This window comes from Macrobrachium nipponense, chromosome 24 (genome assembly GCF_015104395.2).
Source record: "Macrobrachium nipponense isolate FS-2020 chromosome 24, ASM1510439v2, whole genome shotgun sequence".
NCBI lineage: Eukaryota > Metazoa > Arthropoda > Malacostraca > Decapoda > Palaemonidae > Macrobrachium > Macrobrachium nipponense.
The window spans coordinates 7,857,259-7,882,269 of NC_061091.1; the positions used below are offsets into that span (position 1 = coordinate 7,857,259).

Genomic DNA, 25,011 nt, shown 5'->3' on the forward strand with positions numbered 1-25,011 from the left:
ACCAAACACACTAATTTAACTAACAACTTGAGTCTGCACGTTTTAGCAAATTGCATATTGTAAACATCAGCAGTTCATACACTGGTAATAACATGAATAACTTGCTTGATCACAAAATATATAAAACGTGATGGTATTGGTAATAACATTTACTTTTCCAATCTTAATAGTTCATCATTACTTTACTGATTTTCAAATGCATATCAACATCCAACAAAGGAGGATTTGTTTTTAATTTCCAATCATCTAATTTCTTTCATCAGTTAAATTCACCCAAAAGCCAACTCCTGAGAATATGCACCGCTACTTACAGAGAAATGTCTGAAAATTGGTCTTGCAAATAAGTCAAGGCATTTTAAAACATCAATAAAACAACAAAATCTTTATATATGTTAAAACATTAATGTTCAAAAATATTATAAACTCAATACATATCACTGACTTTAAGACAAGAATTTAACCTTATGCACAAATATGATAAATAAACTTACTTGAATTCTAATTTTGCCCTCAGAGAATCCCAGCCAAAGAAGGGAGCAGTATACTTCACAACCCACTTTTTGACAAATCCATCACAGGCAAATTCAGGAATGCTCCATTCTCCATGTTTAAGCTCAGCTGCCCTGTAAAGGTCAAGTAATGCTACAATAATTCACCTTCTAAGAGCAAATGAATAATCCTGATGGGTTCCGACACTTGGTCCTCAAGACCTAAATTTCATAATTAATTAGTCTAAGAGCAAATACAGACTAAGTTTTGTCTTCATTCATAATAAAGTTTACACATTATTTAATAAATTTACCGTACAGCTTTTATAAGTTTTATAAAAGGGTAAATTAACAAAAATGGCAATTCTGACATTTCTCCAATTGATTTGTTTCCAAAACTTGATATTCACTGTAAATTACAATTTAGACAAACAAATTATGTATAATTGTTGGCGTTACTCTACATTCTCTACATACAGGGACTGGATCATGTGAGGTAATCAATAAATATGAATGGATCAAATGAAGGGTGAGTCAAAATTACTTAGTCATTTTTTTTATATACTGAATTCCATATTCCAACACTTTTTTTTCCTCTGATTTAGTTTGTTTCTAATAGGTTCATTATTCAATATATTCTGCCATTTATTGATTATGATGAGCCTAAGGGATGTTATATAATCACTAATAGGGACAAGGATATGTGATTTCATCATAGTAATTGCAGCTTTGGCTGCTTTATAAGCTTCATTGCCTTTAATTCCTATATGGGCATAAATCCAAACTATTTCTAAATTTGTGCATCTTCACATAATTTGCGAAGTGAAAATTTAATTTGCTGTGGAAGGCTTTTGGATTGATTTTTGCAGTGTTTCAACAGCATTTCTTTAATCACAGGAAAATTACAAATTTTTAAGTAGTTCCCACAATGCCTTAGGCATCCCATGAGCTCAACAGTTACTCTTCCAACCTAGTTTTGACTCAAAGGGGTGGTTCAAGGTGGGTCTTTATATGTTAAGACCTCAGGTTTGTTAGTTATGAAAAATACAAATTGATTAACCCTCTTACGCCGATTGGACGTATTAAACGTCGAGTCAAAATGTCTCCCGTATGCCGATTGGACGTATCATACGTCGGCTCAAAAAAGTTTTTTAAAAATTCGCGGAAAAAATACTGATAGGCCTACCAGCCGAAAACTTTTGTATCACGCGGCCTTGGGGGATGCTGGAGTTCACGGATCAAGGCGTTTTTTTTGTTTTTTGGTTTACAATCGCTACGCAGGCGCGCAAGCGCGAATTTCTTTCTTATCGCACTAAAAAGTATCAGTGACACATCTCGGAAATTATTTCGTCACTTTGACATAATTATTGCACCATTTTAAATTATCCTTTACATGAAGTATTATATATGAAAATGTGCGCAATTTCATGCACAATACAACTAAAAAATACTCATGATTGTAGCTTTTATCAATTTTGAAATATTTTCATATAAATAACGATAAGTGCAAAAATTTCAACCTTCGGTCAACTTTGACTCTACAGAAATGGTCGAGAAACGCAATTGTAAGCTAAAATTCTTATATTATAGTAATATTCAATCATTTGCCTTCATTTTGCAACAAATTGGACGTCTCTAGCACAATATTTCGATTTATGGTGAATTTATGAAAAAACTTTTTCCGTTACGTTTCGCGCGATAACTCTTCCGATAAATTTTTTGTGCGATTGTCCTAATGTTTGCACCCTTTTAAATTTGCCGTTACATAAAGTTTTTATATATGGAAATGTGCGAAATTTCATGCACAATACAACAAAAGACAACCCATGGTTGTAGCTTTTATCAGTTTTTTGAAAATATTTTCATATAAATAACGTTAAGTGCAAAAATTTCAACTTTCGGTCGTCAGCTTTGACTCTACCGAAATGGTCCGAAAAACGCAATTGTAAGCTAAAACTCTTAATATTCTAGCCTAATATTCAATCATTTACCTTCATTTTGCAACGACTTGGAAGTCTCTAGCACAATATTTTGATTTATGGTGAATTTATGAAAAAAAAAAAAAATTACGTTCGCGCTGTAACTCTTCGAAAAAATCAGAATTTTTTTGTGCGATTGTCGAAATGTTTGCACCATTTAAAATTAGCTGTTTCATAAAGTTTTATATATGAAAATGTGCGCAATTTCATGTAGAATACAACTAAAAATGATTGAAGGTTGTAGCTTTCTCTTTTTTTCGAAATATTTGCATATAAATCACGATAAATAGAAAAAAAAGCCACGTTCGTCAATAAATTTGACTCTACCGAAATAGTTGAAAAACGCAATTGTAAGTAAGCTAAAACTCTTACGGCCTAGTAATATTCCGTCATGTTTCTTCATTTTGAAACAAATTTGAAGTCTCTAAAACAATATTGTGATTTATGGTGAATTTTTGAAAAATATATTTACCTTCACTCCGCGCGCCGATTCGCGGCCGCAAGTCTCCGAAATACGTACATGGCATTATCCTAATATTTGCTCCTTTTCATATTAGCCTTTTTATAGAGTTTCATATATCAAAATGTGCGCAATTCATGAAGAATACAATAAAAAATAATTGAAGGTTGTAGCTTTTTCCATCTTCGAAATATGTCTATGAAAAAATATCATAAAAAAATATATATATTAAAATTTCGACATTCGGTCAAATTTAACTCGTCCGAAATGGTCGAAATACTGCAACTTCTAATTCTAAAACTCGTTATCAGTATCGTAATATTCAATCATTTGTCTTAATTTTGAAACAAATTGGAAGTCTCTAGCGAACATTATTTAGAATTACGGTGAAGTTTTTGAAAAAATATTTTTTTGCGTCCGCGCGTTACGAATTCGTACATCATTTTGTGATAATATTTTTTCCGGTGTTAATTTTATTGTTTTACAATGTATTATATATCAAAATGATCGCAATTTAGTGTACAATACAACGCAAAAAAAAGTAACTGGTTAGCTTTGACCGTTTTCTGTACAGCGTGATTTGAATACAATTAGTATTAATTTTTTTTTTTTCGCTACCATATATCGCATTATTTACATATGATAATGATATTATTTTTCATTTCTGATGGTTGCATTCTAAACTTCAGGCAATGACAAAAAAGGAGCCAAAAATGAACTCTTAATCTTCAAAAAGTACGCGGCAGCTGTAATTTTTTGAAAAAATTGATTTTTTCCACTTCCGCGCTCACTCCAAACAGGGGCCGCTACGGGAGACGTTTTTTTTTTGATTTTTTTAGGGCTCCGGCTTAGAGGGTTAAAAATTTGTCATTTGTTCATATACGAAACAAACTTTTGGTCTTAACATTAGGATAGACTTACTCATTGGTGGGAGGTAAGTATTCTTAACTGACTGGGAGTTTGCCACCTTTAGTCCACTTCCGAATAGATATTCTAAGACAATCGACTACAACCTCAGAACCTAAGATACGTGAAAATCTATTGGTTCATCTCTCTGGGTGTTTCATACAATAACATAATTTATTGCATCTGCGAATGCATTTGCGGAAGATGGAGAGCTATCTGTTCTCATAACAAACTCAAGTATCCTGTATGTGGATTTGTTATCACCCTACTCCCTCCCTGCTAAGAGAGGGGTGTGTTGCTACTGAAAAGCATCCTATGCTATTGATTACCTTAACAGCATGGCTGTCTCACTCACCTGTATCTAATCCATTCCAGCTTATGATGGTAGTATACTACTTCTCACTGCCCGTAGCTAAAGAAGTAGACAGAAAATGTAGGAAAGAAATGAGACCAGTCCTCTCCTTCATTCTACTTTCATACCTTTATCTTAGACTAGATATTAACTGACCCACCAGGGGTACTGGATGGGCCATGCTACTTGCTGAGCAGCCATCACTGGACCAAAGGAAAAAGTGTCCAAGGATCTATGGGCAACATATTTTAAATAAAAAGGAAGCAAAATTTGTTTGACACAGCAAAACACCAACTTTCAAAATCCTCGTTAAGACAAATTTTTCTTGAACGCCAAAGAGGACCTCAGACCCCTGATGTCATGAGCTCTAGCTCTACCAAAATTATTTGACCTTCCAGTTTCTGTTAAAAATGGATTTCTGATCATTTCTCTTAACCAAACGATACTCACAGAAAGCCTTTGGCATCCCAGTCCGAGATGCCAAGTTCTTTTTAAGTAAGCTCGTAGTACCCTGACAGGACACGACATTTCGTCAGGGTCATTATTGTAAGGCGAGGACACTGCATGTTTTGCTGGATGACATGGCTGCCAATCCCATGCCTGATGAAGATTAGACCCATCTCTGTATACTGCATAGTGTGTACCTTTATTTCTACTGGGTGTTGTTCATGATAATGGAACTGTAACCAAAATGACGTCAAGCAGAGCAAAATTTTGCTTACTACTTCTTGCTGTTTAATAATTAATATTGACATCATTCCATTTTAAAAAAACATAGTAATGACTTAGCCAGTTCACTAACTCCATCTAAACTCCCATGGGTCTTGCCAAAAAATTACCTCAAGAAGGAAGAGAATGTGTAAAAAATATGCCAAGATGGCACCAGCAGATGGATCTAACATCAGACTATTTTGCCAATCCTTGAGGATACATCTATCAGTTAGTGCCTTAGCCAAACTGCTACAGTATGAATAGTGCACACACACACACACACTATACAATTTAATGGACAGCCTAATGTGATTGTTCAAAAACTTAACCCTAAAGTCTGGTTCAACTATTTAATAGTACCATTATGTAATCTAACAAATAAAAACTAAAATTTAGTCAACTGAATAATCAACTATTTTTCCTCATGTTTACATAGAGAATAATACACAGTTTCCTATATTTTTAAGGTATGATAATATTTTATTATAATTCTCAAAAATAAAACCTGTATGACTCTAGAATTGATTTCTGAACTTAAGACTTCATGCAGTTGTGAGCACACCAATCAGGATACCTATTTGGCAGTTGAGGTTAATTCAAACACAGGCAACTAAAAGGGGCCAGGCAATCTGTTCCCTGAAAATTAGTATGTGTCTATCCCAGGTCTGTTCCAGCGTTCCTTCAACCCCAGCTGTATTGCTTCTTACATTTTAATCTACATCAGTTTCCTATGCTCTCTTCCAGTTTAGCAGTACAACTTTTTTTTAAATTCTTTTTTGCTCTGTCACTTCTAAAGAATGAATCTTAGGAAAAAAAAAAGGTTAGGAGTCTAAAACAAAATTGAGTGGTACTGTATAAACTAGCAGGTAATAATAATGATAGGAGTCTAAAACAAAATTTAGTGGTACATACTGTAGAAACTAGCAGTTAATAATAATAATGATGATAATAGAAGGGATTGAAGGGCATCAGTCATGCAGAGATTGCCTAAGTCTTCTTGTTTATGGATGTCTAAGAGGAAGTCCTCGACTTCCAAATGTTTATCCATGGGCTTCAGTCAGATGTAATGACAGTTGAGGCAGATTCTCAAAATTTTGTCTTCTTCTGGTGTCAGGTTGTAGGAGGTCAAGTTGTCATCTTCTGGTGTCAGGTTGTAGGAGGTCAAGTTGATGTAATTTTTCCGTTCGTGAGGGAGATGCAACTTCCCTCTGTTTAGGTTTATCAACTTTCTAATCACTGTTCTCATTTTCATTTCAGCATCCTTTTCCTTCAAGCAGCGAAGGCAGTCTGAGATGTCCCGGTGCTGTTCTTGGTCTTGGAGGGGTTCTGCTGTGACATCTTCGCCAGCACGAGGGGTGGGGTGGGGGTGGGGGGGGGGCGCGCTGCATCAGGTTTCTGTTATGGTGGCGGACGTCCCCCAACTCTACCCTCTTCTCTCCTGTGAACGCAGTCCTCGCTTTCACTTTTGATGTCAGTTGCCGCTGCAGCAGGGTTCTCCTGAAGCTCTTTGTTCACCCAGATCAACGGTGTGGCAATGGGCTCCCCCCTCGGAGTCTTGCTTGCCAATTTCTACCAGGAAACCGTCGAGCAGAGGGTCTTTAAAAGCAATGACCAGCCGAAAATCTACGGGAGGTATACTGACGACACCTTTGTTATGGCTAATTCTCGAGAAGAAATCGAGGAACTGGGGCACTTTCCACCAGCATAGCAACCTCTATTTCACAGCAAAGACCGCTACCTTCCCTACCTTGATGTCCTTATTGAAGGAAGGAATACCCAGTTCACCACCAGTCTTCACAAAACCAACGAACCTGGGAATGTCTCTCAATGGATAGAGCAAGTGCCCCAAGAGGTACAAGCACTCCACAATCAGTGCTCATGTTAGACGAACCCTCTCACACTGCTCCTCCTGGAATGACGCTCACGACAAACTTGAGCGAGCTATCCAGATCCTCGCTGATAACAGCCTTCCCAATCAAGAAATAGAAAAATCTATCCGAAGGAACGTTGAAAGCTGGTAACAGCAGGAATCATGCCTGACGCCCCTGAACAAGTCTGACTTCTTTATAACGGCACCTCCACAGGAAGTATAAGGAAGATGAGGAAGCCCTTGAGAAGATCATTAAAAAAAATGTCTGCCTACCAGTCCTGATAAGATGATCCATCTGATTATTTACTATAAAAGTAGAAAAACCAGCAGCCTGGTGATGAAGAATAATCCCCCCCCCCCCACCCCCCCCCCCCCCCCCCCCCCCCCCCACCCCCCCCCCCCCCCCCCCCACAAAAGCAGCAGGACCCCTAGAAGAAGACAAACATGGTATACCGGTTCTCATGGCCTCTCCAAAGATGCCTTGGCACCTACATCAGTATGACCATGATGCGCCTTTCGATAAGAATTTCCTGCCCCACCCAGGAGGAAGCAATATTAAACCATGCCAGGACTGCCCATAATCAGAGGATATCCTGACGAGACATTGTACAAAATTTTGAAATCATCAATTAAGCTCCAGACCACTGCTGCTTGCACCTCCTTGAAGTCCCACATGTACTGGTAAGGAGAAACCCTTGCTTAATACTATGCAGGAAACCTTCCTCCTTCCAACGGACACCAGGCGACCAGCACCGAGTGCTGTACAGGAGGCGCGGATCAATCATAATTTAGCAGCAGGCAAGCAGAATCAAGAAGATTCGTCCCAGAACTACTCCAGGGCTCGCAGCAACGCGCAACCACTGCATACGACTAGAAGGCTTTGCCCGAGAAGAAACTCCCCTAGGGAGCCAATCATAAATTTGACCCGGATCTGACCACACCCACCCCTACCATAAAAGCTGACCCATCAACGATGCCCATTCAGAGCGTCCCTTGCAACGTCCGGATGATGGCCAGAAACATGGCCACATTAAGGAAACAACCGATTGATTTTGTAGTGGAGATCACCATCTACAATCCCACTGTAGTCTCCAGATATAGATTAAAATACAATCAGAATAAAATATATTTCATATTTTTGTATTGATAATACAGATCTTGACATTCAAAATACCAGAATAACATCATAAGTGCAGGCCAATTTCTAAGCAGTCTTGCTGATTATAAAAAACAAATTATCAGAAAAATTAAGAAAATTCTTTATAAGATAAATTCAGTTAACTGCCATTTTTTTAATAATAAATAATAATAATAATAATAATAATAATAATAATAATAATAATTTATAATTTTTCATGGAAAATAATAAGAGAATGCCAAAAACTGGTAATAAAGTGAAAGTAACAAGTCACCTATAAAAATATTTATGAATTAATCTTTGTAAAGGAAATATGGGATTTAGTAACCTCTAACAACCATACCTAGATAAAAGAACAGGACAAAGGCCAAGGTATAACAGGTCAGGAAACCAATGACAGCTGAAATCTCACAATAAAAATGATATTGTCATGATACAATAAAGTTTTATACATACTTACATGGCAGATATATACTTAGCTATAGACTCCGTCGTCCCCGACAGAAATTCGAATTTCGCGGCACACGCTACAGGTAGGTCAGGTGATCTACCGCCACTGCCGCTGGGTGGCAGGAATAGGAACCATCCCATCTTCTAAGACAGATTTTCTCTTCCACCTGTCTCCTGAGGGGAGGCTGGGTGGGCCATTTAATAGTATATATCTGCCAGGTAAGTATGTATAAAACTTTATTGTATCATGACAATATCATTTTTATACATTCAACTTCCCTGGCAGATATATACTTAGCTGATTGGCACCTTTGGCGGAGGGTAAGAGACAGCTAATTACTGAATAGACAGGGAACAACATACGTTGTAGGTAACAAAAATATAAGAAACCTTGGTTCCTACCTGTGTCGGCGAAAGACTTCATGGCTACTGCCTAGGAGCTTACATCGCCTCAAGAGCCTCAGAGAGGTAGTGACCTCATGCTAAGAGTTCTTGATGGTCTGTCGATGGGGTCTTATCCACTTACTCGACAGAACCTAAGGATCTTTGTCAATGGGGTCCTATCCACTTACATGACAAAACACCTTGCCATATGGCATCATCAAGGAGCATAACACCGATCCCAATCACCTGATCCTAAAACCGGGGTTAGTACTACGATTGAAAAGAGTTATCCCCCAAACATCCTTTCAAACGACCATAAAAACTCAAAACCAAATAATTTTATAGTTAAAAACAATATTATTTAAGGATCAGCACCAGCTCCCTGCCCCAGCACGGTATCCGCTGTTACATAAGGTCCAAGAGAAAAGCACTTGTCATAAGTCACTCTGACATCTTTTAAGTAGTGGGAGGCAAATACCGAGTTGCATCTCCAATATGTTGCTGCTAATATGTCTTTCATTGACATATTTCTATTAAAGGCTAGGGAAGTTGCAATTGCACAGACTTCGTGTGCTCTAACCCTAAGCAGCTTAAATGTTTTCTCCTGGCATTTCATGTGAGCCTCCGTTATCACATTTCTCACGAAGAATGCTAATGCGTTCTTCGACATTTGCCTCTTCGGGTTCCTTACCGCGCACCATAGGCTCTGATTACAACCCTGAAGTTGACTCTTTCTCTTCAGATAAAACTTCAGTGCTCTGACCGGACAGAGAGACCTTTCTGCTTCTCTACCCACAAGGGGAGAGAGGCCCTTTGATTTCAAAACTTCTGGGCCCAAGGGTTTAGAAGGATTCTCATTCTTGGCCAAAAACAGAGGTTGGAAAGAGACAACAGCAGAATCTCCTCTAAAACCTACCCGAGTCTAATGCATGTATCTCACTGACCCTCTTGGCCGTCGCGAGGGTCAAGAGAAAAATGCACTTTCTCGAGAAGTCTCTAAAGAATGCCTTATCAGGTGGTTCGAAAGTATCCGAAGAGAGAAACTGGAGGACCACATCTAGGTTCCAACTTGGAGTGATAAGAGGACTTAGACTTTGTAGTACCAAAGGATTGTATCAAATCATGGAGATCCTTATTGTCCTCTATGTTAAGGCCCCTGTTTCTAAATACAGCCGAGAGCATACTTCTATAACCTTTTATGGTAGAAACAGCTAAACGTGATTCCTCTCTAAGGAAGAGAAGGAAATCAGCAATTTCAGTCACAGAGGTATCGGAAGAGGACAGCTTCTTCGACCTACACCATCTACGGAAGACTTCCCACTTCGATTGATAGACCCGCAGAGTAGAGGATCTGCGGGCTCTGGCAATTGCGCTTGCAGCTTTTCGAGAAAAGCCTCTCGCTCTGACAAGTCTTTCAATAGTCGAAAGGCAGTCAGGGAGAGAGCGTGGATGTTTCCGTGATATCTCTCGAAGTGGGGTTGTTTGAGCAGATCTGTCCTCATGGGAAGAGATCTGGGGAAGTCCACCGTCCATTCCAGTACCTCTGTGAACCAGTCTCGAGCGGGCCAATATGGGGCGATGAGTGTCAGTTTCGTCGCCTCCGAGGAACGGAACTTTCTTAACACTTCCCCCAGAATCTTGAAAGGGGGAAAAGCGTAGGCATCTATGCCCGACCAGTCCATGAGAAAGGCATCTATTGCTATTGCTCTTGGATCTTCTACAATGGAGCAAAAGTTTTCCATCCTTCTGGAGAGGAACGTGGCGAACAGGTCTATCTGAGGCTTCCCCCAGAGAGACCAGAGCTTTCGGCAGACTTCGGAGCGGAGGGTCCACTCTGTTGGAAGGACCTGGTTCTTCCTGCTGAGTCTGTCTGCATCTTGACATCTTTTTGGTCCCTCGTACAAACCTCGTCAAACAGTACAATGCCTCGTTCCTCTGCCCATATCAAGAGGTCTCTCGCTATCTTGTATAGTGTGGAGCGAGTGAGTCCCCCCTGTTTTCGGATGTAAGACAGAGCCGTGGTATTGTCCGAATTTACCTGGACTACCACGCCTCTGACCTCCGCGACTCGCAAGTTCGTTCAAGGCTAGATGAACTGCCATAAGTTCTTTTACATTTATATGCCAGGACACCTGTTCTCCTGGTCCAGGTTCCTGAGACTTCCTTCTTTCCTAAGAGTTGCTTCCCATCCCGTTTCCGAGGCGTCGGAAAACAACACTAGGAGAGGGTTCCGAATCGACAAGGGATATACCTTCGTTCTTCTGAAGCGGGGTTAATTAACCACCACCTCAGGTGTAATTGGTATTTCTTGTAGAATGGGAAACTGATCCGAAAGCTCCCCTTTCTTTCTGTCCCACATTCTTTGCAGGTAAAATTGCAGAGGTCTCAGATTGAGCCTCCCTAGGGAAACGAACTGCTCCAGCGACGAAAGGGTGCCCAGAAGACTTAACCATTCCCTCGCTGAGCTTCGTTCTTTCCCTAAGAAGGTTGAGACTTTCTCCAAACCTCGAGCAATTTCAGTCTTGCGATGGAAAATGCTCGAAAACCCGAGAATCCATCTGAATCCCCAGATAGACAATGTCCTGGCTGGGGATCATCTGAGACTTTTCGAGGTTCACGAGCAGTCCGAGTGAGCGAACGAGATTCAAAGTCGTTTCCAAGTCCTCCAAACATTGTTGTTTTGATTTGGCCCTTATTAGCCAGTCGTCCAGATAGAGGGATATGTTCACCCCTCCAGATGAAGCCACCATGCTACGTTCCTCATCAGGTTGGTGAACACTTGAGGAGCCGCAGACAGGCCAAAGCACATGGCCCTGAATTGAAAGACCCTTCCCTGCATCATGAATCGTAGATATTTCCTCGATGACGGATGAAGAGGGACGTGAAAATATGCGTCTTGTAGATCCAAGGAGGCCATCCAATCTCCTGGACGCAGAGCCGCCAGAACCGAGTTGGATGTTTCCATAGAGAACTTCTGTGTTCTCTACGAATCGGTTCAGTGCGCTCACATCCAGGACAGTCTCTCCACCCTCACCGAGGCTTTTGGTACGAGGAACAGTCGATTGTAAAAGCCCTGAGTGTGTGGATCCTGTACTAATTCTATGGCCTCCTTGTCCAACATTTGTTCTACTAGTTGAAGAAGGGTCTTCCTCTTGACAGGGTCCGCGTACTTCGCCGACAGTTCCCTCGGAGTAGACGTCAAGGGAGGTCTGTCCCTGAAGGGGATGAGATATCCTCTCCTCACAATTGAGAGGGACCAGTTGTCCGCCCCTCTCGACGCCCATTCTTCTGCAAAGTTCAGAAGTCTGGCGCCTACTGGTGTTTGGAGGACTTGAGGTTCACTTGCTTTTCTTGGTAGGTCTAAAGGCAGAAGACCTACCTCTTCTTTCTGCTCCTCTCTTCTTAAAGGAGGATCTAGAAGACGAGCTCCCTCGAAAGGGCGGCTTTGGGATCCGTGTCTCCCCCTTCGTGGCAGGAACAGCTGTCCTCGGCCTTTTGGTTGACTGAACCAGAAGATCTTGTGTCGCCTTCTCAGTAAGTGAGTGAGAAATATCTCTCACTAACTGAGAAGGGAAAAGCTGGTTAGACAGAGGAGCGTACAGAAGGGACGACCTCTGTGCCGGAGAGACAGCTTTCGTAAGAAAAGAACTGAATACAGTTCTCTTCTTAAGTATTCCCGCCCCGAAAAGGGAGGCCACTTCTCCCGATCCGTCTTGCACTGCCTTGTCCATACAAGTCAAAATACTATTAAGGACATCGGGGCTCAGTTGTTCATTGTCTTGTGTCCTCTTGGCCATCACCCCAAGGGACCAGTCCAGAAAGTTGAAAACTTCCAAGACATGGAACAATCCCTTGAGGAGATGGTCCATTTCAGACATTCCCCAAGTTGTCTTGGCTGAAGATAGAGAGTGTCTCCTCGACGCGTCCACCAGCGTTGAAAAATCTGCCTCTGCAGTAGCTGGGAGGGCGAGTCCCATTGCTTCGCCTGTCTCATACCAGATACCCCTCCTCCCAGAAAGTCTGGAGGGAGGGCAGGTAAAGACAGTCTTTCCCGCCTCCTTCTTGGAGTTAAGCCAATTTCCAAAAGACTGCAAAGCCTTCTTCATGGAAATTGTCGGCCGCATCTTCAGAAAGGAGGACGACTTTGAGGTTTTCGCTCTCGTGAAAAGTGACCGAGGAGACGGAGGAGCGGCAGGACTCAAAAAATCTCCAAATTCTTGGAGCAAAAGCGCAGCCAACGCTTTGTAGTCCGATAGTCCAGCCCCTTTTTGGTCTTCGGTGTCAGACATCTTCCAATGCAAGTTCCCCCGGAGAATCATTATTAGCCGAGGGAGAACGTCTCTTCTCGCAAGGTGAAGGGCTCTTCGCAGAATCAGCTCCCTCCCGACAAGGGCGACGGCCGCCTGTGCGGCATCTTGCGTCCCTGTCCGGCGAATGCCGATCCTGAGAAAAAACCCGTTCATCATCTAAGTCCTCCTGACAAGAATGACGGCCGCCTGTGCGACATATTACATTCTTCTCAGGAGACAGCTGGGCTTGCGGCAGATTTCCACCAGAAACGGACATATCGTGAACAGGACGACGGCCGCCTGTGCGGCACCTTTCGTCTCTGTCCAGAGAAATCCGCTCCTGGTCCAAATCATAAAGAGACGCTTTTCCTGGTTGGATTTCTCCGTTATATTCTTTTGAAGAAAATCTTGGCGCTTGGTGCTTAACCGTTTGCCGAAAGTCTGGTTTGTTCAATGGGCTTGGACGGTATCTAGTCCGTCTACCGGGACCGTTCTGTACTGTCCGAGCTGTCCACATATGGAACTTTGGCGCTTGCTGAGTTGTCATTCCAGTACGACACTCATGTGTCGTCTGTCCGAGCTGTCCCCTCATATGGAACTTGGCGCTTGGCTGGGTGTCATTCATCAGTACGACATTCTGTCTGTCCGTCTTGTCAGCTTCTGGCGCCCTGGCGCCCTGGACGGAGTTTGCCCATGCTCACGACGTTTTTGTCCAATCCAATCCCAGGTGCTGTCCGCCTTGGTCAAGGTTGTCCGCAATCGGCACGAGTCGCTTGGACATAGTTGTCCGCATAGGACATATCCGCCTGTCCGCGTCTGGCGAATGGTGTCTGGTTGGCGCCGTCCGTGTAAGACACTTTTTCCTGTCCGAGTCGTCCAATTCTGGCGCCGAGCGCCTGGGTGGTTCTATCCGACTCGGACACTCTTCGTCATTGTCCGTATGTGGTGTCCCAATCCTATGAGTTTTAGTCCTTCTTTCTTTATTCCTCTCTGTACTCATACGAGGAGTAGAGGAGATAAGTCTGGAGTCCGAAACGCCCGTAGGACGAGATCTCTTAACAGGAAGAAAATCGTCCTTTCTCCTCGGAAGGTCTTTTCTCAATACTCCTACTAAAGAGGAAATTTGTTCCTGCATTTTAAGTAGGATGTCCGTCGCGGTTTCTTCCTTTTCTTTGCCATGAATAGGAGAATGCGCTCTGGAAGGCGTAGGAGATCGAGATATTGTCCTCTTAGCTCTTTTCCTCTCGTAGGGAAAATCGTCCGGGAAACGTTCCGGGCTCGAGTCCAACGTCGGAGCTTTCCAACTCCTCTTGATCGGACGCGACAGTTCGTCGGAAGTCCATCCACTTCTTCGAGGAGACGAATCAGATGACGAAAAGCACTCTTTTTAGGGAGTGCCTTTTCCAATGGCGATCCTTGGCAGTCTGGGGGACGCTACAGATTCTGCCGAGGGGACGCCTGACCGGTGGGGATTCTCCGTAACCTCCATAAGACTGTCGACATTCCTTTCTCCTCTGGGCCTGGGAGCTGGAAGAGGTCTAGGTCTGGGAGCGAGACAGAGCCGATCAGACGCACCCTCCAGTATTACTGGGGACACTTATGTCACTTTCCACATTCTTACCTTTAAGAGCTTGCATTTCAAGCTCCATCCTTCTTAATGCGGACTTCAAATTTGCAATCTCCGCAGCAGAACTTGCAACATCTGCTACGGGAGAGGTTGATACTGCATGTGAGGAAGCAATTAATTGGGGGTTAGTTATACTAACTGGCTCGTTAGAGCGAGATCTACTCATGCTTTCTAGAGAACAAGCCTTTCTAACCCTATCTCTCTCTAGCTCTCTCGTAAGTAGCCATCTTGCTTGGTGAGTCGTACCCGCGTGAAGTCAGTATTAATCAACAGATATCACAAGTTTAACGTACGACTAGAATTTGGGAAATATCTAGAAGTGTTCGTGAACTATCGGTGATAAGATTAGTGTGAAAATAGTATGGATAAAGCGTCTTCTAAGTTAGTTTATCAAGTGTAATACTATAAAGAAATCAGAACAAGATGGCAGTAAGTTCCAACTGCGGGAAGAGTGGCGTAATTTGGCGTGTCTAGCAGATTCTCAATACGATGAGGTAGCAGGAAGGGAACTGGCATTTCTTATCTATGAAATCAGCAACAGTCCTAACCAAAAAGATACAAAAGCATTCATAGATATATTAGAAGGATATAATCCTTCAAACTGGAACAAATCAATAATGAAACACTCTTGAAAATATTGAAGAAGTTCCAAATAAAATCCAAGTGTAAACAAAAAAAAAAAAAAAAAGAGCTCATAAAGAAAATACAAATACATAAACAAAACACCTATTCCGACAAAGAAAATGAATAAGGTGAATCTTGTGAATATCCTAATTTGATGCATTAGGAAAAAGAATGCCAAAAGCATGCAAACTGTGTAAGGTTTGGTATAGCATAGTCAATCCACAAAACCTAAATCAGAATGTGCTGCATGCAACATTCCGACCCATCCACAGTGTGCTGAGGTAATACAAGATTTGAGAAAAGATACAGAATTTTTTTGTTCAACATGTCTATCATGGATAGACAATGTTATTAAATCAAGATTGAATGTACAAATAGTTGAGGATGAGAAGAAGAGGAAGAGGAGAAGAACGAAAAAGAAGAAGAGGAAAATGGAAGAGAAGTAAACACAAAAAAGAAATGACAGAAAAAAATAAGGAAAACAAAGACAAGATAAAAGTATGGGATGCAGAGATACTCATTGATACTACAATGAGGCAATAAAGCAGCATACCTACGAAGAAATAAATTACGATATGACAACAGAAAAGCAAATAATCCCGAAGAGCTCTACCCGAGATCTATACAATGACGGGAAAGAGGAAAAAATAGACAAGAAAGACAAAATCTGCAACCTTTGAAAAGAGGGAATTGCAGATTTGGAGAAAGATGTTACTACAAACATCCTAAGATATGTCAAAACTATGAAATATATGGTAAATAAGTGCATACTTAGATGGATATGGGGATGATTGCAGAGATCTGCATCCAAAAATATGTAAAAACCTAAAAGAAGGAAAACAAGGATGTAAGTTCGACAAAAATGCAAATATATGCACCCTGTAGCCATGAATCATAATCAAATAAATAACCAACCAAGGTAATAAAATCCAAAATAAGAAAGAAACAAAAAATAAAGAGAGAAATCAAGAATCAGGTACGTAGAGAAAGCAAACCACCAATGAGATATGCAGAGGTGTCAGCAAAAAATTTCAAAGCATCAGCTCCGAAATTCTACTCAAGAGATAATAACTGTATTTATTATGCAAGAGGATATTGCAGAAACGGAGAAAATTGCAGATTCAGACACAAAATGAATAATTATGATGAAGGAAGATCAATATTATGGAAAAGTTGGATTTTTTAATGTCAGAATTTCTTTCTGGAAATGAAAAAAAGAACAACATACCAGAACAGGAAAGAGACATGGGAAAATCCTATTACTACCCAGTATTAAATGAAGGAGAAAACACGCAAACCATCATAGTGATGAATGCGCAGGGTTTAGTTTACGAGTAACTCAAAAAGAAAATAGAGTACTTAGAAGAACTAATAAACCCAAAATGAAAAGAAAATAGATATAATGAATATAAGTGAAACCATGGTATTTCCCCAGAGACTGGGAATGATGATCAAATAAAAGGGTTCCAACTTATAGATCATATAGAAAAAATAGGAATCAAGGGTGAACCGCAATATATGGGAAAGACAAAAAACAAGGAAAAATATATGAGAAATATAGTAACTCAGAATGTGAACTAATAGCGTTAGAATTTGAATCTGAAAAAAATTGATGAACATAGTAATATATAGACCCTCCTAATACTAAACGAGTTTTGACTTAATAATTGAAAATTGGATGATATATGTAGAAATCACAAGGACTGGACTATTCTCCTATCTGGTGACTTCACTTTCCTCTTCGTAGAATGGAAAGAACGAATAGGAGCATTGTGGTTAGTACTTATACATATAAAAAAGAGAGTAATAGTAGTGCAGAAGATAAGACGGCAATTTGAAAAGCTATTAGATATGCTACTAGAATACAACATTCAACAAATAAAATCACCTGCCAACAAGAAAGGAAAATACTTTAGACCTAGTATTTGTGAACGAGATGATTATGTTAAAGAAATAATAGTTTATAATGCGAATATTTCAGACCATAATGTCATAGAATTAACAGTTCATTCCAAAGCAAGTGAAAATAGAGATAAGCAAGAAATGAAAAAGTGGAAGGATATGGGAAAATACAACTTCTACAGAAATAAAAAATATAAAATGGTCAGAAATTAATGAAGAATTAAACAAAGATTGGGATCACATTTTCGTAAGTGATGACATAAGGGTAAATACGGAGATATTATATAAAATATTAGGAGAAAATAGTGGAAAAATATATACCGAAGAAGAAAAGTAAACATCATTCATGCATACCAAGAGACAGAAGGATCTGTTCCAGAAATCATGGAAAGTGGAAAAAAGGTCTTGCAAAAGAAAAAAATGCATGGAAAGTTAATAGAACTAAAAAGTAAGATAGAAAATGCAGAACAAAAGATTATACAATCAAAAGAAAATGAAAAACGGGACTTGGAAGAAAAACCCTATTAAATATCAAGCAAAACCCCAAGCTATTATACTCATATGCGAAGAAGATGAATAAAAGAAGAATAGAATAGGCCCTCTGAGAATTGAAGGGAGATTAACGAATGAAAAAAAGGAAATTTGCAACATACTGGCAGAACGATATAAGAGAGAATTCACCCCTAGAATAGATAATGAAGATAATGATATAGAAGTAAGGGATGAAAATAGTGAATATTTAGCTGACATAGATATAATGAAGCTGATATTGTGCAGGCTATTAATGAAATTAAAAATGGAGCTGCTGCAGGGCCTGATGGAATTCCTGCTGTTGTTAAAGAAAGTAGTTCATTCTCTCGCAAAGCCACTTGCAATATTATTAAGACAAAGTGTAGATACAGGCAAGATTTATGATGAGCACAAATTAGCATATATTACCCCTACTTTCAAAAGTGGATCAAGACTAGAGGCAAGTAATTATAGGCCTGTGAGTCTAACATCACATATTATGAAAGTGTATGAAAGGGTAATGAAGAAAAATATTATGAAACATTTAATAAAAAATAATTTGTTTAATAAAGGACAAACATGGTTTCGTACCCGGAAAAAGTACACAAACCCAACTGTTAGTCCACCGTGAGAACATATTCAAAAATATGAAAAGCGGAAATGAAACATTATGTGGTTTATTTAGACTTTGCAAAAGCTTTTGATAAAGTAGACCATATATATTAGCGAAGAAAATTAGAAAACACAATATCGTGGATAAAGTAGGAAGATGGTTAAAAGAATTTTTTACACAACGAAAACAGATAGTTATTGCAAACGACGAGAAATCGGATGAAGTCAAGGTAATATCCGGTGTGCCGCAAGGTACGGTGTTAGCTGCAATACTGTTTGTTATTATGATTGAAGACATAAGACAATAATGTGAAGATTCGGTAGTGAGTAGTTTCGCAGATGACACAAGAATAAGTAGAGAAATTACTTGTGATGAAGATAGGAACGCTCTACAAAAGAGACCTTAACAAAGTATATGATTGGGCAGAGGTAAATAGGATGGTATTTAACTCTGATAAATTTGAATCAATAAATTATGGAGACAGAGAAAGAAAGCTATATGCATATAAGGGACCTAATAATGAGACCATCACAATAAGGAAGCGGTTAAAGACCTTGGTGTGATGATGATAGGAACATGTTATGCAATGATCAAATAGCAACTCTGTTGGCAAAATGTAAAGCAAAAATGGGAATGTTGTTACGGCACTTCAAAAAACAAGAAAGCTGAACACATGATTATGCTTTATAAACATATGTTCGTAGTCCACTTGAATATTGCAATATGATATGGTACCCACAATATCAAAAGGATATTGCACAAATAGAGAGTGTACAAGGTCCTTTACAGCTAGAATAGAAGAAGTTAAGGACCTAGACTACTGGGAAAAGACTACAATTCTTAAAATTATATAGTCTAGAAAGGAGAAGAGAACGCTACATGATAATTCAGGCATGGAAACAGATAGAAGGAATAGCAGAAAATATCATGGAACTAAAAATATCAGAGAGCAAGCAGAGGTAGATTATAGTGCCCAAAACTATACCAGGAAAATAAGGAAAGCACACAGGACTTATTAATCCACTACGCACCAGCATCGATAATGCAGCGTCTATTCAATGCGTTGCCAGCTCATCTGAGGAATATATCAGGAGTGAGCGTAGATGTGTTTAAGAATAAGCTCGACAAATATCTAAACTGCATCCCAGACCATCCAAGATTGGAAGATGCAAAATATACCGGAAGATGTACTAGCAACTCTCTGGTAGACATTAGAAGTGCCTCACACTGAGGAACCTGGGGCAACCCGAACAAGATGTAAGGTCTGTAAGGTAAGGTAAGGTAAGTTTCCTTAAGTAGGAATCTAGGGTCTTCCATCCTTCCTCATCCATATTCACACATTCATCACACGTGTTATTTCTAGTGCATTCATATCCCCTACACTTCTTGCATACCTTGTGAGGATCTAACGACACTTTCGGTAGCCTCACCAAACAACCCTCATTCACACATCTTCTAACTTCGCAGCTAGAATCAGACATTTTTGAGCAAAATCCGAAGCCAAAATCCAAAAAACTTTCCACAAAAGCGTATGCCAAACCACAGATCCAAATACGTCACCAAAAAGACAGTCCAGAAGATCAGCGGCGATGAAAATACGAAAATCAAGTCAGGAGGTAACAACAACGATGTTGTGGCTACCCGCGACAGAGAAAATCTGTCTTAGAAAATGGGATGGTTCCTATTCCTGCCACCCAGCGGCAGTGGCAGTAATCACCTGACCTACCTGTAGCGTGTGCCGCGAAATTCGAATTTCTGTCGGGGACGACGGAGTCTATAGCTAAGTATATATCTGCCAGGGAAGTTGAATGTATAAAAAACATAGTTCAAAGGCTTAAATTTAGTTGACTATTTATTTTACATAATGTAAAAAAACAGTAAAACATTTCAATTGAACTTACCTATAAAAGGTGGGATATCTTTCATATTTCATAGAGTGCATTCCTGTTGCATTATGACGAAGTTTGAGCTTAATCCAGTATTTTTCAAGTTCATCAAAGTTGGTTGACCATCTGCTCTTCATTTTTCTGAAAAGAAAAGGTTCATGTAACAACAATTATTTATTTTATCATATATCTGAATTTTTCTTTACAAAGCCACTATTGACCCTTAAACGCCGAATGGACGTATTAAACGTAGAGTCAAAATGTCTCCCGTATGCCGAATGGACGTACCATACGTTGACTCAAAAAAGTTTTTTAAAAAATTCGCGGAAAAATACTTATAGGCCTACCAGCCGAAAACTTTTGAATCACGCGCCTTAGGGGATGCTGGAGTTTCACGGATCAAGGCGTTGTTTTGTTTACAATCGTTACACAGGCGCGCAAGCGCGAATTTCTTTCTTATCGCACTAAAAAGTATCAGTGACACATCTAAAAAATTATTTTGTCACTTTGACATAATTTTTGCACCGTATTAAATTATCCGTTACATGAAGTATTATATATCAAAATGTGCGCAATTTCATTTAAAATACAAAAAAAAAATACTCATGATTGTAGCTTTTATCAGTTTTGAAATATTTCCATATAAATAACGATGTGCCAAAATTTCAACCTTCGGTCAACTTTGACACTACCGAAATGGTCAAAAAACGCAATTGTAAGCTAAAACGCTTATATTTTAGTAATATTTCAACTATTTACCCTAATTTTGCAACTAATTGGAAGTCTCTAGCATATTTTCGATTTATGGTGAATTTATGAAAAAACTTTTTCCTTACGTCCGCGCGGTAACTCTTCCGAAAAAAAATCATACATGCGATTGTGGTAATGTTTGCACCATTTTAAAATTAGCCGTTACATAAAGTTTTATATATGGAAAGTGCGCAATTTCATGCACAATACAACTAAAAACACCCATGGTTGTAGCTTTTATCAGTTTTGAAATATTTTCATATAAAAATGATGTGACAATTTTCAACCTTCGGTCAATTTTGACTCTACCGAAATGGTCGAAAAACGCAATTGTAAGCTAAACCTCTTATATTTTAGTATTATTCAATCATTTACATTCATTTTGTAACAAATTGGAAGTCTCTAGCACAATATTTCAATTTATGGTGAATTTATGAAAAAAATAACATTTTCCTTACGTCCGCGCAGTAACTCTTCCAAAAAAATCATACATGCGATTGTGGTAATATTTGCACCATTTTAAATTAGCCGTTACATAAAGTTTTATATGAAAATGTGCGCAATTTCATGTAGAATACAACGAAAAATAATTGAAGGTTGTAGCTTTTCTCATTTTTGAAATATTTTGCATATATATTACGATAAATAGAAAAAAACCGTTCGATCACTTTGACTCTACCGAAATAGTTGAAAAACGCAATTGTAAGCTAAAACTCTTATATTTTAGTAATATTCAATCATTTACCTTCATTTGCAACAAAATTGGAAGTCTCTAGCACAATATTTCGATTTATGGTGATTTATGAAAAAAACTTTCCTTCCCTCCGCGAGCGGATTCTCCGCCATAAATCTCCGAAATGCGTACATCGCATTCTCGGAAAATTTGCTCCTTTTCATATTAGGCATTTAATAGAGTTTTATATATGAAAATGTGCGCAATTTCATGTAAAATAAAAGGAAAAATATTTTAAGGTTGTAGCTTTTCTATTTTCCTAAATAATTGCATATAAAAAAAAATTTATAAAAAAATTTCGACATTTGGTCAAATTTAACTCGCCCGAAATGGTCGAAAACTGCAATTGTAAGCTAATACTCTTACAGTATCGTATCCATCATTTAACTTCATCTTGAAACAAATTCGAAGTCTCTATAACAATTTTATTTAGATTTATGGTGAATTTAAAAAATATATATTTTTTTACGTCTGCGCGTTACGAATTCATGTATCATTTTGTGATAATATTTTCTCTGTGTTGCTTTTATCGTTTTATAATGTGTTATATACCAAAATGGATCGCAATTTAGTGTAAATTACACGAAAAAAAGTAATTTGTTACCTTTAACCGTTTTTGGCGCACAGCGCGATTTGAATACAATTATATATGAAATTTCGTTTTTGCGCTATCATATATTGCATTATTTATATATGATAATGATAATTTTTTTCATTTCTGATGGTTGCATACTAAACTTCAGCCAATGAAAAAAAAAGGAGCCAAAAATGAACTCTTAATCTTGAAAACTAAGCGCGCTGTGTTTTTTTGAAAAAAATATTTTTTCCGCTTCCGCACTCGCTCCGAAACACCTCCGGCACACGGGAGACAATTTTTTTTTTACCGCTTCGGCGTTTAAGGGTTAATAGCAGCCAACATTCATTGAAGATAAATTTCCCTGGAACCTTCAGACCTAATCTAGAGCTTCTATTAGAAGTGAGGCTCTCGGCTTTGGCAAGGGTTGCATCCTCCGCATAACTCTGGTCATAGCTGTGACTGAACTCTCCTTGCGATAATGGCATAGCTCTAGTCACAGCTGAAATGAACTTGGCCTTGAACCAGTCCCAACCCAAAGGCCAAGATAAACAAGAATAAGAGAAAACTGCTAGACTTGACAGTTGCTAAGCAGAAACCTCTTGTATTACATGGCTACTGCATGACCAGTTCACCTACAAATGCCTGCAGTTAGGCAGAGCAATCCCTAACTCAACAAAAGGAAAAAAACAAGAAGTTATTGAATTGTAAAATTACCAAGAGCAAAACTAGAAACAGAAAATAGCCTTTGGAAAATCTGATGAATTTCAGACCAAGATATGGTAAAGGAGGCACTGACCTCTTCATAGCACAAAAAAATAAATGATAAACAAAATAAAAATATAATAACTGCTTACTAGCTACTCTAAATAACTAATCATCAAGAAACTAATTTATGTCAGCAGAAGCTAAGGTGGTGTTAACCCTTAATGGACAGATACCCTCATAGGAGTAACAATACAGTAACAGGTTTTGAGTGATGGACAGATTACCTCCTGTTGTGTGTCGATATTACATGCCATCAATTTGGAGAAATTGGGCATGAAATAGGTTCCATTACTTCAATAGCCCATAAATTTACCAATGGCAACATTTAGACTGGCCCAGCTCGCCGATTCTAGGTATCTCATGAGTTAGTTGTGTACTTGACTTCACAGGGCATGTACTGCGCCCCCCCCCCCCCCCTCTCTCTCTCTCTCTCTCTCTCTCTCTCTCTCTCTCTCTCTCTCTCATGTGACATCTTTACATATACTTACTCATGAATATACACAAGGGTTGCTGTTGGCTTTTAGTACTTATCTTTTATGATAGCATGTCAGTTATAAACTGTAATTTTGCAAAGAAAAATGCAAATAAATATTTACCGCATCTTCGATCTCGGTACATTTACATAAATATTTTAAAACAAATATACTCAGACTTTGTTACCAATTTTAGTTCTTTATCTGTTATGATACTGTGTGAGCTGTAATTATAATTTTACAAAATGAAATTAACTATAAAAAAAATTTACAATTGTCTTGTAAAAGAGACCCCAGAAGGGGTTGTAAATAGTCATTTTAACTTCACATGGAGGGTAGGGAAAATTTTTTAGAATTTATTTTTTCTGACACCATGTGCATTTGCATATCTTGCTCTACATTGATGTGTTTTTTCTTGAATTGGCTGACCTCAAAGTTTGCCCAGCCTGGGGTGCTGTGTATGTTTTTTTTTTTAGCCTGGCTCTAAAGGGTTAAATATCTTAACAACCACTAACTGCTAAACCACCAATACCATCAACCAGAGTACACCAACAAGCTGAATCTGGCTGAAAAATGGGTTGTTCTTCCTAAGAACCAAAATGTACTTACAAATTGTCAAAGGCAAAAATCACTATATCTGCCAGAGCTGAAAATTACTTGTGTAACAGGTATAACACAAATAGTATCTCTTTGCAAGAGTGAAATGACATTATATTATGATGATGATCAGGAAATAATGAGGTGAAAATCTTCCAAGGCTGAGGCAAACAAAGCTGGCAAAACTTCAAGTACTGCACTCATCAGCAGACACAAAAATTGATCAGCTAAATGCTACACACCCAGGAAGCATGTACTATTGACTGGCATTTTTTTTTAAAAGGACTGAACTGTCTCAAGAAACTCCTGGACCATAAATGTGGGTTTGTTGTGAAGCAAAATTAATCTTTTTCAAGCAGTATGTTATGTTAGTTACAGTATAAATACTCAAAATTGTTTTAACTTACAAAAGCTATGGCTTTACAAGAAACTATATGTACAAAAAAGACTAACTAAATAACCACTATTGGTGAACTGGGTTAAAAAAAAATACCAGTGGTTTTTACATGGGGAAAGGAAAAAGGAAAAATTATAAAAAGTATTGAAGGTGAGCACTATATGAATTTTTTTCAGATAACAGCATTATTCAGACTTTTTTTGTCATCTAGCCTCTTTGTACATTGCACAATAACGTAAAATTATCAATTTTAAAAATGACAAACAAAAAGTTACCCGAGTATTAGAATAACTATACGTACAAAGATTCAGCATGTATATTTTTGCTAGGCCACAAAGCTGAAGATCTTGACTGAAATTAATTGAAACTCATCCATCTTTTTCCTTAATAGGAATTATATAATAATAGACTGTAATACTGTACTCTTGGAAATATAATTACCACAGTTTTGCTTAATATATCTGTTACTTTAATTTAGGTAAATCTTATTTCAGTAAGTTTTTTTTATGACAATGTATAGATAGTACTTG

At 38.7% G+C, this 25,011-nt stretch overlaps 1 protein-coding gene and 1 long non-coding RNA gene across 2 annotated transcripts in view; one reads left to right on the forward strand and one right to left on the reverse strand.

The window, feature by feature from the left end:
* The window catches only part of LOC135205416 (uncharacterized), a 60,234-nt gene extending 53,991 nt beyond the window's left edge, over window positions 1–6,243 (forward strand). The window contains exon 3 of the long non-coding RNA XR_010312529.1: window positions 6,154–6,243. This is a non-coding gene — a long non-coding RNA (uncharacterized LOC135205416). The remainder of the gene's footprint in view (window positions 1–6,153) is intronic.
* The window catches only part of LOC135205415 (uncharacterized), a 157,647-nt gene that overhangs the window by 18,728 nt on the left and 113,908 nt on the right, over window positions 1–25,011 (reverse strand). The window contains exons 11-12 of the mRNA XM_064235957.1: window positions 20,205–20,330; window positions 492–623 (exon numbers count right to left, since the gene is read on the reverse strand). Coding sequence (XP_064092027.1) covers window positions 492–623; window positions 20,205–20,330 — 258 coding nt within the window. The remainder of the gene's footprint in view (window positions 1–491; window positions 624–20,204; window positions 20,331–25,011) is intronic.